Source organism: Leucoraja erinacea, chromosome 8 (assembly GCF_028641065.1).
Source record: "Leucoraja erinacea ecotype New England chromosome 8, Leri_hhj_1, whole genome shotgun sequence".
In the NCBI taxonomy this organism is placed as follows: Eukaryota; Metazoa; Chordata; class Chondrichthyes; order Rajiformes; family Rajidae; genus Leucoraja; species Leucoraja erinaceus.
Window position 1 is genome coordinate 24,829,147 of NC_073384.1, and position 17,337 is coordinate 24,846,483.

Genomic DNA, 17,337 nt, shown 5'->3' on the forward strand with positions numbered 1-17,337 from the left:
CTATGCTGATTATTTACTATTGTATGGAATTATACTTTAAGTTCAGCAAAGATGCAGGCCATTCAGCCTAACAGATTGATTCTCATAAGTAGGAAGGAACTGCAGATGCTGGTTTAAACCAAAGATAGTCACAAAAAGCTGGACTAACTCAACGGGACAGGCAGCATCTCTGGAGAGAAGGAATGGGTTATGTTTCGGGTCGAGACCCTTCTTCAAACTGATTAGGGATAAGGGAAACGAGAGGTATAGACGATGATGTAGAGAGCTAAAGAACATTGAATAAAAGATATGCAAAAAAGGACGATGATAAAGGAAACAGGCCATTGGTAGCTGTTTGTTGGGTGGAGACGAGAAGCAAGTGTGACTTGGGTGGGGGAGGGATAGAGAGAGAGGGAATGCCGAGGCTACCTGAAGTGAGAGAAATCAATATTCATACCACTGGGCAGTAAGCTGCCCAAACAAAATATGAGATGCTGTTCCTCCAATTTCTGTTTAGCCTCACTCAGACAATGGAGGAAACCTAGGACAGAAAGGTCTAAGTGGCAATGGGAAGGAGAATTAAAGTGTTTAGCAACTGGGAGATCAGGTAGGTTCTGGCAGGCTGAGCGAAGGTGTTCAGCAACACATCTGTACCTCCACCAAACTCATCTACTGTATCCGTTGTTCAAGATGTGGAGTCTGTGGACTCCGACACCAAACGTAGACTGGGCGTTCGTTTTGCAAAACATCTTCGCTTAGCTTGCCTGAACCTACCTGACAGACAAAAAAATTACTTAAATGTTCCACTACTAGAATTACGGTGGTGCGGTCTGGCACAACCACCCCCCCAACCCCGCACCACTTCCCCCATCACCCAGTTCCATCCCTCACCTCCATCTCCTCCAAGCACTCATCACCAGCCCTCACTTCTCTGGGTCATTATTGTATTTTTCTTTTCTTCCCCCCTCCCCACATTATGTATAATGAACAGGTGCTCAGAGCTGAAAATTAGGTAGTCATCTTTACTGTAAAAATTATACATGTTTCACTTTTCCCCCATCCCTCTGGTTCCACAATTCATTCTCCGCCTTCCTTTCCAGATTCCATTATTTGCGCCTTTTTGTCTTCTCCACATCACCTATGGCCTTACTATCTCCACCCTTCTCTCCCCACTTGATCCATTTGGCAATCTACCCCTTTCTTACCTTTATCCATCTATAACTTGCCAGCTCTTGCCCCACCCTTCCTCTCAACTCTTTCTATCATCAATCTCCCCTCTACATCATCTGAAGTAGCACCCCAACCTGAAACAGCCTTTGTTCATTTCCCTCCACAGATGCTGTCTGACCCAGTGAGTTTCTCTAGCAGTTTGTCTTTTGCTCAAGATTCCAGCATCTGCGATCTCTTGTGTCTCGACAATGTCAGTGTAGCTTTAAATTATAATCAAAGCATTGAGTTCAAACTGGCTCCATTCCAACTCTTAAATTAATCTGAAAGTGAAACCAATAATCTACAAATTTAGTTGATGTTCCAGGAGTTTGAAACTACTGATTAAAATTTCATCCTAGTTATACTGAAGACTTTATACAGTATTTTTCCCAGTTAGCTTGGTAACACTATAAATCCTTTGTATTTTTAAGACCAGATGGGTGAGGTTCAAGCCTCGGTCAAACAATTACCAATTGCACATAAACTTCCCATGAGGAAAATGTTTGTTGGTTTTGCCTTAGCAGAGTATGCAGAGCTTGTGTGATAGGATAGGGTGGGATGGAGAGGAAGGAATCAAAAGGCTCGCAGAACCTCTGCATTTTCCTGTTTAACCTAGTAGCATTTAGCAATATTTATGGAATTATCTGTAAACTCTCACATAGCTCCTGCCAAAGAATAGCAAAGAAAAAGGGACATGATCCCAAAGTAGCAGTAGTGGGGATGGGTTAAGAAAGTGACGGCTAGAGTAGAAGAGGGAACATCACAAAAATGAGTGTGTTCACATTTCATCTTCCAGCCAAGTGACAAATCCTGTTTACTCTAGAAAGTAAAAGTACAGCTGGTATGCAAACAACTTTTTACAAATTACATTATGAGTCAAGCCACTAATCGCAAGCACACAGTATATTTCAACAGAAAAACATATGCACTGAAATAAAACAAGCTAGCAGGAGATTGGAGGTCGAATATCTCCAGCACAAAAAAAAGTGGGGAAAAAAAAGTTGCCCATCCATAATATATCAAGGTCACATAATTAATCCAGCAAACAATTAATTATCTCCATTTGCATTGTTCATTTTTAATGTCTTTGCTGGTTATGCTGCAGCTGTATTATTCTTCTTCAAATGAAGGAGTGATGCCTGTCCACTCCTCCTATTCTCACTTCTTTATCTCTAAAGATCACAACCCCATCACTACTAATAATACTCAGAACTATGATGAAATAAATAGGACAATCTGCTGCAAAAAACAAAAATGCTGGAAACATTCAACAGATCATGCAGCATCTGTGGAAGAGAAATAGAACTAATAAAGGAGCTTTGACATGAAGTGTTTTTCTTCCTATAGACTTGCTGCGTGTTTCCAGTGTTTACTTCCCCCCCCTCCCCCACACACTTCAATGTCTGCATTTCTTAATTTTAAAGACAATTTGATACCCTGCACAGAAATCAAAATAGGTAAATTGCTTAGGAAGAACTTAAAAACATTGTTTCACTTTCTCAAAAAAAAAACTGAGAGGGTTCAAACTGAATTAATTATCTTACAGATGAGAATTTATCAATTCAGCCACATTACTCTATCTCTCTCCTTTCTTGGATCTTCATACCACCATGGCATGCTGACCATTTTGCTCATCTACATTAATCCCAGTTGCCAGTGTTAGATCTGTATCTCACTATGTGTTGTCAATTTAAATGTCTGTCTAATCGATGTTTCGATTTCTGGAAGTGAATTGGGCAAGAAATACAAAGTGGTTTCTGAATGAATTGCACCCCAAGGATATGGGAATTAGGAAAAACACTAACTGCTGCCAAATCAAGTAGCTTAAATCTGTCTAGGTTGATTTGTTAACAAACTACACAGAGGAAACTCAGTAAAAAGTAAACAGGAAACCTTGTACGCTGTGAAATAATACATTATACTAGCACAAATTCAGAGGTCAGAATCCTAGTGAAAATAAAGTAGAAACAGAAACGATATCAGAGCTCCAATGAGTTATTATACCTTTTATTTTTACAACTCAAGTAATCAAATAATGTTATTGGAAATATTCAAGATTAGGGAGATGCAAATTCCAATTGTTCTATTTGAAAAGATGCTTTAAATAGCTTTAAATTAAATATGTATAAATGTTACTCTTTCAAAAATGGAAGATACAATTGGGATAGACAGAAACCCTTGAGGAGCTTTTGTTTTAGTGTAATGGGAGTATAGGTTTGAACATAAAATCAGAGAATATGCTGCAGAATGAATAAAACAGAACTAGGAGAACATCAGAAAATTATAATCAATTTCATTTATTTAGAAAAAATATTTATAAAACACTTTTCTTCAGTAACAAAAAACCAATACAAACAAGTCCAATAATTTTTTGCACCTGTTTCTATAAATACGAATATGTACAAAATATAGACATAGAACCGAAGTGCCTTTTCCTTTTTACATATATAGCAGAATTTTAAATTATGTGAAATGAACTTCAAGAACCTTTAAATGCACAAGCAAGTTCTAAAAATATTTCGGCGCTTGAAAGAATACTTGTGTTTACTTTTCCTCCTCCACTCGCACATTAGAAAATAGTTCCATGTCTAAAGAAAGGCATTGGAGGCAGCATTTGCATCTCCAGTACGAGAACATTTCTCATACTTCTCCTGAATTTACACTCAAAGGCAGTGCAGGCTTTCTGTTCAGACATTAAGCCCATTTAGAAAATGCAGGAAGCAACTGTTGGTCCATAGTGCAATGGATTTTCTTCTTTAAATGCCATTTAAAGGCAGTGCAACAGGCGAGTACAGGTCCTGGCTTGCTGTCTGTCCTTCGAGTTTTCTTGCCAGTTTCGGCAGAGAACCAGTTCAATCTAAGCAGCAGTTTATTGGAGAAAAATCTCTTCTTGGCAAGGCAATTATTGTCCTTCCATTTTACACCTGTGGAGAAAACAAATAGATTCACTGTCAGCTGCTGGTTTTGGCCACCAGAACATCATAATTAGTTGTAAGCAAAATCTGTGTGGAATGGCAAAGCATTGTTAAACTGGTTCTACTACAAACATTTAGTTAATGTCTTCACTTGTTAGGATGTGAATTAAAGAAGGGTAAAGAAAAGTATTAACCTCAGTTGCAATTATACATTCGTCCTTCTCTTCTGATATGACATATACCGACTGGTACTTGATGTCTTTTGAGGCAGAATATGTGGACTCTGGCTGCTTCCTTTCTGATGGTTCACTGTTAGTTTGAGACAAAAGCAAGAGTTAGGTTGCTAGGCAATGGACTGGGTTTCCCAATAATGGACTGGATATCCCAGATAACATCCACATTCACTGTATCAAATAAAGAGCAAACTGATTTTTTTTTTTTACCCATTGTGCTGTGGAGCATTTTTGTGCTCCGATTCCGGAGTATTGACATCTCCCCGTTCATTTTCCTCCTTAAGGAAGTCTTCATTCTTTAACTCGTGCACCAGATTATAATCCACTGAAGGGTATTTGACCTTGTAGCCATTTCTCTCTGCAGAGCTTTCACTTTGCAAGTCCACTTTTTTGTTGGTGTTTTTGATCTGTGTGGCGGCAATGATGCTAATGGAAATGTCTTTCTCACGATGGCAATCAGTAAGGTTGTTCATTGTCTCAATCTCGCTCTTGGAGATGTCAGGCTGGTGCTGGCCCTTCTGAAGCTTTACCCGCATGCAGACAACAACTGCTGCACACCCCAAGAGTAGCATCAGGACCAAAATAATCCCAGCACCCACGGCAACCCACGGGAACTGGCCCTTGTTCTCAGCATCCGTGTATTTATCCTTAACGTCAATGATAACAGTTTGATCCCGAGGATGCTCTGGCAACAGGAATTGGCAGTTCAGGCCACCATACCCATGGGCACACTGGCAGATGTAATGATCATTTCTTTCATGGCAAGTCGCCCCGTTGTGGCAAGGGTTGTTGAGGCATTTACTGAGAGAGATGTTGCAGTTCTTCCCATTAAATCCAGACAGACAGGTGCAGGTGTAGTCATTAACTCCATCCTGACATGTTCCACCATTAAGACAAGGCAGACTCGCACAGTTGTCAGCATCAATATTACAGTTTCTGCCCATGAAGCCATCGCGACACTGGCATATGTAGGAATTCCCAATGTCAACACATTGAGCATCTAAACAGGAAAAAGAGATCTTCAGTTATATGATTCAATTCTTACAATGAAAACTTGCATTTATTTAACGAGGTTTTAACAAAGTAATATGTCCCAAGGTGCTTCAGGTAAGGGTGGTCAGGCAACATATGATGCCAGGTCACAGAAGGTGGTAATACAAAAGTGACCAAAAGTTGTTCAGGATGTCAGGAACATCTTAAAGGAGGAACGACAATGCAAAGGTTGTGAGAGAGAATTAATGAACTTGGGAATTAGTCCATATATTATCAGGTGAAGAAAAGAGATGTTTAAAAGGCCTAAAGAATACAGATATCTAGGCAGTAGAGCCTGTACTATGTTTTAATTTATTTCAAATTGTAATTTTATTTAAAATTAAATATACTCAATTTAAAAATACAACACCACATAGCTTTCTTTACATGTATAGCATTGTCCAATCTACAGACAATCTTAGACAAAGCACTAGAGCTACTCCAGCACTCCTTTGATTATATACTCTTTGGGAAGGGACCCAGTCGCCTAGGACCCAGCCTCTAAGACCAGTGACAGCAGGACTTCAGATTGCAGTCCTTCACCACAAAGCCTTTGCACGTCAGCATGTATTCCTGCAGCCTGGAATGTGCCAACTGGCTGCATTCACTTACACACATCTTGTTGTACTGGGAGACCAACATGTTTCAGGCAGACCAAAGTGCATCTTATGCCAAGTTGATGATCTTCCAGTAACACCTGATGTTTGTCTCAGTATGCATCCCCAGAGATCAGAGAATCCTTTATTACACAGCTCAACATGCCCCATTGCATCCTCTTTACAAACAAACACACAGACCACAAATTGAAAGTGAGAATTCAACCATGTGCTGAGGTTCTGACTTGCAAGGCCCCTCTCACTGTCAACCAAGCAAGGTCGTGGTACTTGTTAGTAGAGGTCTGGCAATGAGACATTCTGCCAAATGATTTTGGCAGTCTGCTGCAGAAACCACCTCAAGTCCATCCTATCTTTCTCCATTCTGTGCTGACAACCACCAGAAGGATGTAGGGTCAAAAGCGTTTTCCTGCTGAAATCTTTCTATAAACGACAGCAAGGAAAGTCCAACTGAATGGAACATTGCCATGCAAAGAAGCCAAGCACATCCATTACAAGACCGGGGACAGGTAGAACCTTAGCATGTAGTGCCTCTTATGCCCAAGTCCTTCCTGATGGATTTGGCAAAGGGTTCTATAGAACATACGAACAAGACATGGGAGTTGTCAACTTGCCCGACTCCAGATTTGATTGGGAAGTTTATCCATTTCCAACCAATTAATTTGGACTGCACTACTGAAGTCTATGTAGAGCAATTGGATTTACATAGGGTATCTACCATGCAGAAACAAGGAACCACATATCAACCAGAAGGGCCCTGACCTGAAACATCACGCATCCATGTTCTCCAGAGATGCTTCCTGACCCACGGTGTTGCTACAGGATTATGTATGTAAACCATATACCTGTGCAATGTCAAAGCCCTTTTCTTGGTCCAAGCTAGCAAGATAAATGCCCACCCTCCTGTCCCACATATACATGATGGTAGCCCCAAACAGCACCAGGCTGTCAGAGATTTTCTTACTGGGTACAGCACAGATTTGGTCCTGCGCACATCTGAAGTCACATAAAGGCCAGATTGGTTAGGATTTCTTCCCCGAAGAGTATTAGTGAACCAAACAACCTTTACAACAATCTGATCATTTCATAGTCACTATTACTGTGGGGGTTTTAATTCCATTTTTACCTAACTACTTGATTTTAAATTCCCTAATTGTTGAAGCGGGAGTCCAAATCTTTCTCCCAATTAACATCCCATGACGTTGGATACTAATCCAGTAATTTACCCAGTAATTTAACCAGTATGACCCAAATTTACATTCCTGCTCACCATTGGTGCAAGGGCTAGAACTGCAGTGATCAATTTTCTTTTCACAGTTGAACCCAGAGTAACTGGCTGGGCATTGACAGCTGTATCCACCAGTAGGTCTGTCCGAGCATCTCCCTCCATTAAAGCAGGGCCTGTCCTCACATTTCATAGCACTCAGTTCACAATTTTTCCCATGGAATCCAGGTGGGCAGGTACAAGAATATTGGTTCTCCAGATCCTAGAATTAGATTTCAATGCAATAGTTAGTTATCCATGTTAGAAAGAGCTGTATTACATTTTTTTTTTTAAAAGACAGATTTTAACGGAACACCCTCACTTACTGTGCAGCTTCCACCATTTTTGCAGGGATTAGCATCACATTCATTGATCTCTGTTTCACAGTTGGACCCAGTGAAGCCAGGGCGGCAAGAACAAGTGTAACTCCCCTGACCAGTGTTTGTGCATGTCGCTCCGTTCTTGCAAGGTTTGTGATGTGTACAATAATTCAGGTCTGGAAGAGGGAATAAAAAAAGAATCGATCATTCACAGAAGAAATTTAACAAACACTAAAATATCAAATAAAACATTGGAGTTTTGTGAAAGATAGATCTTACCTTGGTTGCAAAACAGACCGCCCCATCCTTCCTGACAGTTACATTGCCAAGGCTGCTGACATGTTCCATGAAGGCACCCTGGATAATGAATGCACTCATCACAGTAACGTCCTTGCCATCCCACCCCGCATCTAGAAATAAAAGAAAAATAAATACGTTTAAGAATGTGAATAAATCTACAAAAAATGTAATGTAAAACATGGAACATACAGTTTTCCTTTCCTAAAATTGTTATGTATTCGATTATGTGATATGTGCATCAGAAGCAAGGCCATCATTTATTTCCTACCCTTAACTGCCATAGAGAACGTAACAGTAATATTGCTAGTTGCAGCATCACAATAACACTACCTGCTCACTATAGTAATGATAAATTAATGTGAGAAGGAAATAGGATGCACCATTTTAAGCCTTGGGTAATATTACATTTTTCAAAATGTACAGTTTTAGAACAAGCTGCTCAATCATTTGGATGTGAAGAACTGAAAAACAGACAGGGATACCAAAATGCAAGACTGAGAAATCTGATGTGACTGTAAAAAGTTTGATACTTTGGACTGAAAACATTAGTTGATGAGGAAATAAAACTAATGTTTGCATCACCAATTCACAGTGTGCGGGATTGGATATAGTGGGGATGCACTGTTCAGCAGTAGTTAAATCTCTGCATTAGTGAGCCAGAGGCCTGAACTAACACCAGCACAAATTGTTAATAATTTGACCACAAGTCATAATGAAAGATGGTTTATACCCTCTCAAGAACAATTATAGGTGGGCAATAAATTCTGGCTTTCCCAACAATGCCCACATCCTGAAAAAAAGATATGCCCATTTGAAAGAGATTTAAGATTAACTTCTTTTGGCCAGTGAAGGTGGGGTAGGAACAATAAAAATATATTCAATTAATTTTGTGAAATGATCAATCTCTACCGAATGGTCAATACTGTTGAGGTTGCATGAAATATGGTCCCAGCCTAGTCCAGTTCTGCAGGCCACATGGGCCAATAGAGGGTTACACAAATTCTCCAGCATCTGCAGTTCCCTCTTAAACACTGGGCCAATAGAGGGCGCGCTGAGCAGCTGTTCAGTTGCAGAATAACGAGAACTGAAATACGTCTCCCTACACTCGTTTAGCTTGGTAATAATAGTAAATTTATTTCCCGGTAGGGTAGTGTAAATTCGAGTTAACAGCAATGTTTTCCTTTTGTTACTTGATCCCCAAAGACTTGAAGTTTCCCAGGCTTCCAAGATGTACCTAACAGCCACCAGAAGATGAACCTCTTTGAACTTTGGAAGATGCCTTCTATTCCCACGCACCTTCCGATACAGATCATTTACCACCTCTTTTATCTATCGGTCAACCAACAGGGGGAACAAGCAGCTCTCATTACTCACTTGCATTCCCCAGGTTTCTCGCACAATCCGTGTTGTTTGTCGCAGCCAGGAAGGCAGATAGCTGGGGGAGGGAAATTTCAATTTTATTTTTTTTTCAACAAAAATAACATATCAAGTTTGACAACCCTTTAAACAACTTTAGTTTAAAACAAAAAAGGAACACGTTGAGATGGGGACAGAAAAGATTTTTGCAAGGAAGTGATTGTGCATTTATTTCTGGGTGGGAAGTTTCTGATAACTGATGATCACGAAGCTACTGTAGAAAGAGACCTCAAAGTTGTTATTTTTGTTTGCTTTTATTGCCTGTCCCGCTCTCCCCAACTTCAATGTCGGTCTGAAATCCTTTTTTCTTTTTCTCTCTCTCCTCTCCCCCCTCCCTCCCAAAAACTCCACCCCTTCATATCTAGTGTGTGTGTGTGCGCGCACACAGATAAGAGTGGACAGCTGGTTTGCAGGCTGGCTGCGGCAAGACAGCTGCCTCATTGTTCGCCGCCTCTCAGCCCCACAGCGCAGCTGCCCTCGTGGACTTGTGTGCTCTCGACAACAATACACGCCACCGCCAGCCAGCCTGCCGGCCGCCCGCCCGCCCATCCGCGCCCCGGCACACCGCCCGCCCGCTCAATTGTCACCGCACGAGTGAGATGGCCCAATTAGAGTGAACGGAAGGCTCAGAGTTGACGCTGTTGCATGGGCTGAAGCATAAAGTCAATACAGCCTGTATGTGTCGGTAAATTTAATGGCTGTTTAATATATGGTATTAGCAGGAAACCGAACGCATGCTCCCCAAATCCAACTTTATCCAAAAATAAATGCTAAAACATTTTAAGAACAGGAGCGTTGTCGCTCCTGTTCTTAAAATTGGACTATTTGCAGTTAAAAGTGTTGTTAACTGAGTGTACGGCTTGCCCTATTAAAGTGGCGGCGTGCAATGGGAAATGTGCACTCACATTCATCGCAGTAGGTCCCCTTCCAGCCCGGGTTACACATCTTTTCACCCTTTTCGCCGCAGCTGAAGTGGCCGAAGGCATCATCTCTGGGGCGGCAGAAGACGGAGCAGCCCTCCCCGTAGTAATGCTCGTCGCAGACGAAGCGGTAAGAGTATTTGAGTTCTGTCCTGGTGCTAATATGGACATCCTGCGACCACTCGTCCCCCACGGCGAGGTGTCTCTGGGTAGCCAGGCGGCTGATAAGACGATCCGGATTATCTGGAAGCCACGAAGAATGGGGGAAACCGTACACATGATTAAAAATTATACACATCTCAGTGGAATTTAATGAAAAGGGTGGGGGGTGATTACGAGAAGTGTGTGTGTGTGTGTGGGGGGGGGGGGGGGGGGGGGGGAGGAAGTTACCTGTGCTGAGGTCATCGGTGGGGTCTGCATGTAAGGCTTCGATTATCAGAGAGAAAGTCCCCTGTTTAGAAGAAAATAGAGTCATCTAAAGCTTCAAAATTGCTTCTTTAAAAAAAAAAGGAAATCAGATCAATGCCGCCCTTCACACTCGCCTAGATAGACGTAATCTCTGCTGCCTCTGTGTTTGAAACATTAGGAGCGGATCCTTAATCAGAAGTGTGTTTATAATCTCGGCACAGGATACTGGCAGAGGCTGCGATTGTTAACCATCTTCACGCTTAATTTCACCACCTTCACACATAACATTGTAAAATGAAGCCGTTTGGAATCTCACGCTGGGCTGAAAATTGCCAGTTAGGGTCTGTGAAGGTTCCCACATCATTAACTATTTTTACTCCAGAGGAGACGCTTGTTCAGCTTCACAGCCCGGCTCCCCATATACCAACTTCAGCGCCACATTGACTTCTCCCACCGCTCTCTCGCACACATTAATTCTTCAACGGAGCAACTTACCGGCCAGGTGAATGAGAAGGGGAATCGAATGGGGTTATTGAATGCTTCCGCGTTCGGGATGGAGAAGGAGTTGGAGCCGAGCACAGGGGTGAGGGCACTGCCGTAGGTGCACGGAGGTTCGGGGGAGATGTTCGCCTGGTAGTGCTTCAGACACACACGGAAGAAGGTCTTGCATTCGCAAGGCAGCCCGTAGTTGGAAGCCGTGCCGCCTTTGCAGCAGTTCGCGTTGCCAATCAAACCTTTGCGATTGTTAAACTCTTGTAGTTTTAGCTCAAACACCCCAGAAGGGGAGGCCTGCGAAAATAAAGGGGTGTAAGAGGGAGGGGGAAAAAAGCCGCGAAAGGATTGTTGAAGATGTGAGCGACTGTTTGAATGTATGTAGCGGGGTAAGTCAGGAGCAGCTGTGCTTACCTGATGAAGCGTGGCAAATACCGTGATGAAGAGGCAGAGGTTGTGACGGGCCATGGCTGAGAGCACCGTTTCACTTCGCCTTTATGGAAGGGAGAGCCCGGACTAAGCCTCGCCGCTCCCAGCTCCACTGAGAATGCTTCTGTTTTTCCTCCCAAATCCTCTGCCTGCTGCAATTCTCCACAGAACCGCCCTTGCGTCAATGACTGACAGCTCCTCTCAATGAGGCTCCGTGGCTGGAGGGCAGCGGGCTAAAGATCGATGCGCACACTGGCCGAACTCCCTTGCGCCGAACGAGCACCTTCCTTTCTCCCTCTCCGTCTGGCTCGCGTGGGCTGTCTTTCTGAGCCTCTTTTACCCCAGACGTTCGGGTTTTAATTCCAGAAGGGAACACCCTGTGCAACGAGACGATCCCGGGAAATTTAGGAACAGCTTGAAAATTCTTAGTTCAGTCAATAATTCCAGTGGAAGCTTTTATTTTAAGATGGTAGATTCTAAATAGAGAAGAAAAGAGAGCACTGATGTTCTCGGATAAGGTCGGATCCAGGAGGTTATCGCATTTGTTGTCCTCTTACTTTTATGCTTTGCCGCTCGGTCTGTCTTTCCGTGCCTCTCTGTGCTTTACGCAAAGCACACGCGTTACCTAAATCACTCCCACTCCGATCCGCAACACTCGAAGACTGATGCACCAGGCGCCTTGTGCTGCCTTTATATACAACAAGGGATCTGCATTCCTAATGACACACAGATTGTTCGACCCAACTCTCCCCCCCCCCCCCCCCCCCCCCCCCCCCCCCAATCTGTCGAGATGTTACAAAAGGGGCCGGTCTTGCCCTCCTCAATGGATCCAAATGGCCAGTGAGCTGTAAAATGGGCAATTCTCCTAGCACACACAAAAACTCATTTAAATTCTAATAAATACATATATGTTGTATATAAACATCCGCACAAGTTTCCATCAATTTTTTACAATTTATTAGTTAACGGAATAGTGACACTGGGAGGCGTGTTATGAATGAAACTCCCTCTCCCCACTTTCCGCGCGAGCTATTTACTTTCTGCAAGCAATTTGAGGGGCGGGAGAATGGTCGGGGCAGAAGTTTGAGATATCCGATGAAAGTTAGAGCATTTATGGATTTTGACTCTGTATGTGTGTGTTTCTGTAAAGCTGTGTCAGTGAGGGGAGAAAAGTTGGTGGGTGTGTGTCGTTCGCGTGGCTGTCATTACGGCAGTTGTTATTGTTGAGCTCAAGGCGACTCATTGTGCTCTCAGCTGTATGGTAATGCCAGCAAGCACCTGCTCCCTACAATAGAGCAGCTCCCCTTGGCGCACGCTGCCTTCCCTCTGGTCCTGCGCTCAATCCGGCCAACAAACAAACACATCCACACCAACTGACCAACCGTCACACACACACAGTATATGTACAAAAGTGCACAACAACACCAAAAGTTCATAAAACCCAACTCATGAAAAGGTTTATTTCTTTGTATTTTTAAAAATCTATCGTAACTCAAATTTAAAGGGAAAAATCTTTTATTTTAGTAGACCGCGCTCACCACTATCAGTGTAAGCAAAGATTTATGAACAGCTGTGGAAGCGGATCTTTAGACTTCACTGAAAAAAACGTATCGGTCAAGTTTGTTGTAAACTGTTTTCTTTATGGTACGTTTCAGTCGCGGGAATATCTACCTTGGCTCCTCGCTATATATTAAGAAAAACACCCGCGGAGAGTTCACATGGAAGTGCCTTTTATTGTTATCGTTTTAAAAGGCATCCTTGTGTTATACGGTTTCCTGCCGCATTAATGGCTCATCTGGCCGGATTACTTTTACACGAGGCGTGCAATGACTTGGAGAAACTCAATTTATCTAGAGCCAATCGCAGAAACATTGACTTTGCAAAGAGAGAGACTGCTGATGCCGCGGCTGTAATGTGTACTGTTATGAAAGGAAGCAACAAGTGATTCAAAAGATTTTGCTTTTCTAAACAATGCCCTCCAAAGAGATTTTTTTAATACACAGACGCCAGATAATGGCTTGCATGTTAACGCATTGCAAAAACTTAATGCATCGCAATTTTATTAATATTCAAGTGTAAATAGGTTCCACGCGCAAGGGTTTAAAGCGACAAAAAAAATGTGCCTTTCTCAACCGCCCAGCATGCGTTTGTTGAATTGACGGGGTACAGATTTCTCGATTGCAGCGGAAAACCGTGACTGAAAGGCATACTAAAACATGGCAATCCGTGCCAGTGCAGTTATTCTTTTCGGACTTAATTTATGCCACGCGATTCTGTTTTCGTGAAATCAGGCAGAAAGCTCTCTTTTCTCTCTTCTCCTCCTCCTCCTCCTGGATGGCTAAGCCTGAGTTTGAGAAGGGGAGGGAGATGGGGGGAATGAGACAGAGAGACTGTTTAACTTAAGTGGTTCTGCTGGAGCCTGTTGGAGTTTAACTCCTGTCCACCAGTAACTAAGGGAACAAAGAGAGGGCAGCGCTGGGGATTCGAGGTCCAACTATTCAGCTTTTTTTCTTCCCAGTTTAATTTTCATTATCAAGACAAGAGGAACCCTTGGGGGATTCGATCTCAAGGGGTACGACACGCCTCAGACGCGGTCAGCAGATAGTCGGCCATCTGCTCCAAACAAATGGCGTTATTCCACTGAAAGTGGCATGTCTCTGTATGACTTTACTTGCAAATGCGATCCTCCGATCAGTGCTGCACAAAAGCATGCTCAAAATAACCTGTAACGGTATGACAAATGACATATGGCTTAGATAGTCCATTACTAAGGGATTTACTCTCTGTCTCCCCATTGATAAATCAGAACAAATCTATAAACCCTAAAGTGCACATATTGGTTACATCACGTGGTTTTACTAGAAATGTAACAGATAATTCATTTATTGGAGAAATCGTGCTAATACCCCCGCAATGAACCTTTTGATGTCATACATTTGTCAATTGGTTAACTTGTTTATTTAATAGCCCACCATTAAATCTGATTTCAACGATTCCGTCCTTGCATTACATCAGATGTAATCTGCCTTGAGCAGGTGCTGTGATTTGCGTGTTTGCGTCTGTGTGTGAAACTGTAACAGAACTAAATGTATTCGTTTTATCAAGAAGGCGAGGTAGAAAAAATGGACATGTTCTATTAACACATCAAAAACAGCCACGTCCTAAAACGCCAGGTACAATATCCATCACTGGAATACTAGTGCGGAAGATGGTCACATTTGACGGATTTATCGCTTGGTTCAATCAAATATTCCATACGGTCATGACTTTAAGGTATAAAATGTAACTGAACCTATTAAATGTACTATGAAATTGGGAGATCAGTAATTTAATGTTATATTTCTGAGGAAATGTCTTATAAAAGAGAACTGGCGTAAAACGAAAATGGGATGGTGGCATTAGAATCGGAAGTTTAATATTATATTGAAATGAATCAGAAATTTTAATAAAGAGAGCATGTCCTGGCATTGGCACTAATGGAATTCATTACAAGTGAGTCGTTGTATTGTTGCCTAACGCTGTCCTAAAACATTGCGTACGTGTTGTAATATGTTTTTTTTGCGCGAGTTATTTGTAAACAACTTGAAATGGAGGTGCGCCTGCGGGTAAGTTAGATCGGAGAATAATTCTTAAAATTACCATCTCCACCCCCATTCATTTTTTCTAACTTTGAGGAATTGAGCAGAAAGTCTCCGAGCTGGTGCCTGGCATGTGCTGATTAGAATATGAATGCGCTAGTCGCGTGGCTCATCCAGTTCTGGGGAAAGCAGATGAGAGATACAAAGCTCTCTTGTCTACCTTTTCAAACACTGCCATCCATCGAAAATCATCTGCTGCGGCGAGTCCCAAGACTCATTTTCATAACAAAACTGGTATGTTTACCTGTGATCTTAGAACCGAGGGGGCATTCCTTTTTGTCCACAGATCAGATTACCAGACCAGCTGCTTGGTACGTGTCTTTATACACCAGACTGCCCAATCTCAGAGTGCTCCAGATCCCCCCTGTCGTGTTCTCTCTCTCTCTCTCCCTCCCTCTCTCTCTCTCTCTCTCTCCCTCTCTCTCCCTCTCCCTCTCCCCCTCTCTCTCTCTCTCTCTCTCTCTCTCTCTCTCTCTCCTCCTCCTCATTCGTTGCTGTGCTTATGGGGCAGATTATACGAGAAAGTGGGGAAGAGGTGGGGAAGACAAGTTTTTGTGCACTGTCCCGTACAATGCAGTAAAATAAATCTTTCACTAGAAGATTATTTGCTGATTTTCTTGTGGAGCTGAGGGCGGTCGCGTGCCGATGTCTGCTTCGAACATCTGCCGGCTCTGATTATCAACCTGATTGGAAGAGCCCCTTCGGCTTGTGACAGAGGATTGCACACAACTTCATGCTACGGTTTCTACAATGATCATAGTGCAGCTCCCAGCTAACAGATTGGTAGCCACAGAGAAGTGTGCATATTATATCTGATTTATTCTCATAACATGAGCCCTTTTCCTGCTCTAATTGCTAAATATGGTCATTCGTTGATGGGGGTTGTGATTAAATGGAGCGCTCCTTTATGAATAAAAAACAAGCGTTTCATGATTTCTTTTTCAGGGCGCCTGAAATTCAGCAATGAAATGCTGTTGTTTTAACGAATAGTCACGGCTGAGATGTCGTGAAATTCAAATTTACTGCTATTTTGATGCGATTTCGCAGATCGGCGCTTAAACAGCCACGCGGGAGGCATTCTGTAATGTTCTTAAAATCCTCGATTTATACATTTTAATTTTAGCGTATCGCTAAACACGGGCTGACATTAGGCGAAGCTCTCGCCAGATGGAGGGGGGAGGGGGGTAAAACCGAGATCGATATATCAATACACTTTAAATTCAACATTTCCTCTGCCAAACCACTGCCTGGTTGTGTTATTGAAAGTCGCCCACTAATTATGCAATGTTTAGTTTCACTAAAGGGAAAGTAGTTTGTTTAATCCCTAAATCTGGCTGCGTTGAGGTTTGCATGTATAATGCGCCAGGTTGCAGGTGTTTGTGTAATTGTTGCGCGTGTTTAATGTTTTTTTTCATCGTACTAATCAACCTTCTTGAAAAGTGCTTGGACCACGCAAAATAGTCTCTCTGGCACTGTACGCCCCGCTTACAAGTCACAATTATACAACAACCAAAATATTGGCAACCCCGACATGTTTTTAATATCCACAGTGAATTCCGATAGTTTACAAAATCTTTGCACCGTTGACTTAACATTGCTGTGCAATGCGATCTGATTTATTACACTAAGTATTGAGCAATGGGTTCTGAATGGGACGGACCGGGGTCGGAGAGACTCTATCGCTTTCTATAAGCATCTGCCTCGAGTTGAACAGATGTCGGCACCTGCGGTGACAGGCTGCATATGTTCCATCCCATTCACTATTCTCTCATACATCACCACAATAGCGAGGCTTTGTGCACACAATTCCACAATATATTAATCTCTCAGATAGCTACACTCCCCAGAGCTCTGCACTGTTTAATTTTATACCAGCAATAACATCTGACTAATCCCTAAATCTGCTCTTAAAAGGTCCTTTAACCCAACCTGTAAAGTTATTTAATTTCCACCTGTTACCCTTTACAGAGCTAACCTTCTGAGCGGTATTTCGGTTGTTCTTCTCTTTACATTCTCTTTAGGGGATAGTATTGGCTTGTTCCGCCTAATTAAAAATACAGGTATGTTGTAAATTAAATAAGCGAGGTACGGGAAGAGAGGGGAGTACCACACAGGCTGTGCCAGTCCATGCCACGCGGCCCTATGTTTCCCTGAATCAGGTATAAGCT

At 42.6% G+C, this 17,337-nt stretch overlaps 1 protein-coding gene across 1 annotated transcript; it reads right to left on the reverse strand.

Moving 5' to 3' along the window:
• Nucleotides 1-3,475: 3,475 nt before the first annotated feature.
• Nucleotides 3,476-12,202, reverse strand: dld (deltaD). The gene is made up of 11 exons (XM_055639250.1): nt 11,517-12,202; nt 11,106-11,399; nt 10,593-10,653; nt 10,188-10,445; nt 9,241-9,301; nt 7,846-7,976; nt 7,573-7,742; nt 7,253-7,469; nt 4,547-5,336; nt 4,298-4,412; nt 3,476-4,112 (listed from the first exon to the last, which is right to left on the reverse strand). The coding sequence occupies exons 1-11, from the start codon at nt 11,568-11,570 to the stop codon at nt 4,107-4,109; spliced, it is 2,157 nt and encodes a 718-aa protein (XP_055495225.1). The 5' UTR covers nt 11,571-12,202; the 3' UTR covers nt 3,476-4,106.
• Nucleotides 12,203-17,337: the final 5,135 nt, after the last annotated feature.

Bases quoted from the DNA above. Each gene is read 5' to 3' on its own strand.
- dld (XM_055639250.1), bottom strand. From the start codon at position 11,570: ATGGCCCGTCACAACCTCTGCCTCTTCATCACGGTATTTGCCACGCTT. The intron at 7,470-7,572 runs GTAAGTGAGGGT...ATCTAATTCTAG, and splicing joins AAAATGGTGGAAGCTGCACA to GATCTGGAGAACCAATATTC. The intron at 5,337-7,252 runs GTGAGCAGGAAT...TTTCCTGTTTAG, and splicing joins TTCTAGCCCTTGCACCAATG to ATGCTCAATGTGTTGACATT.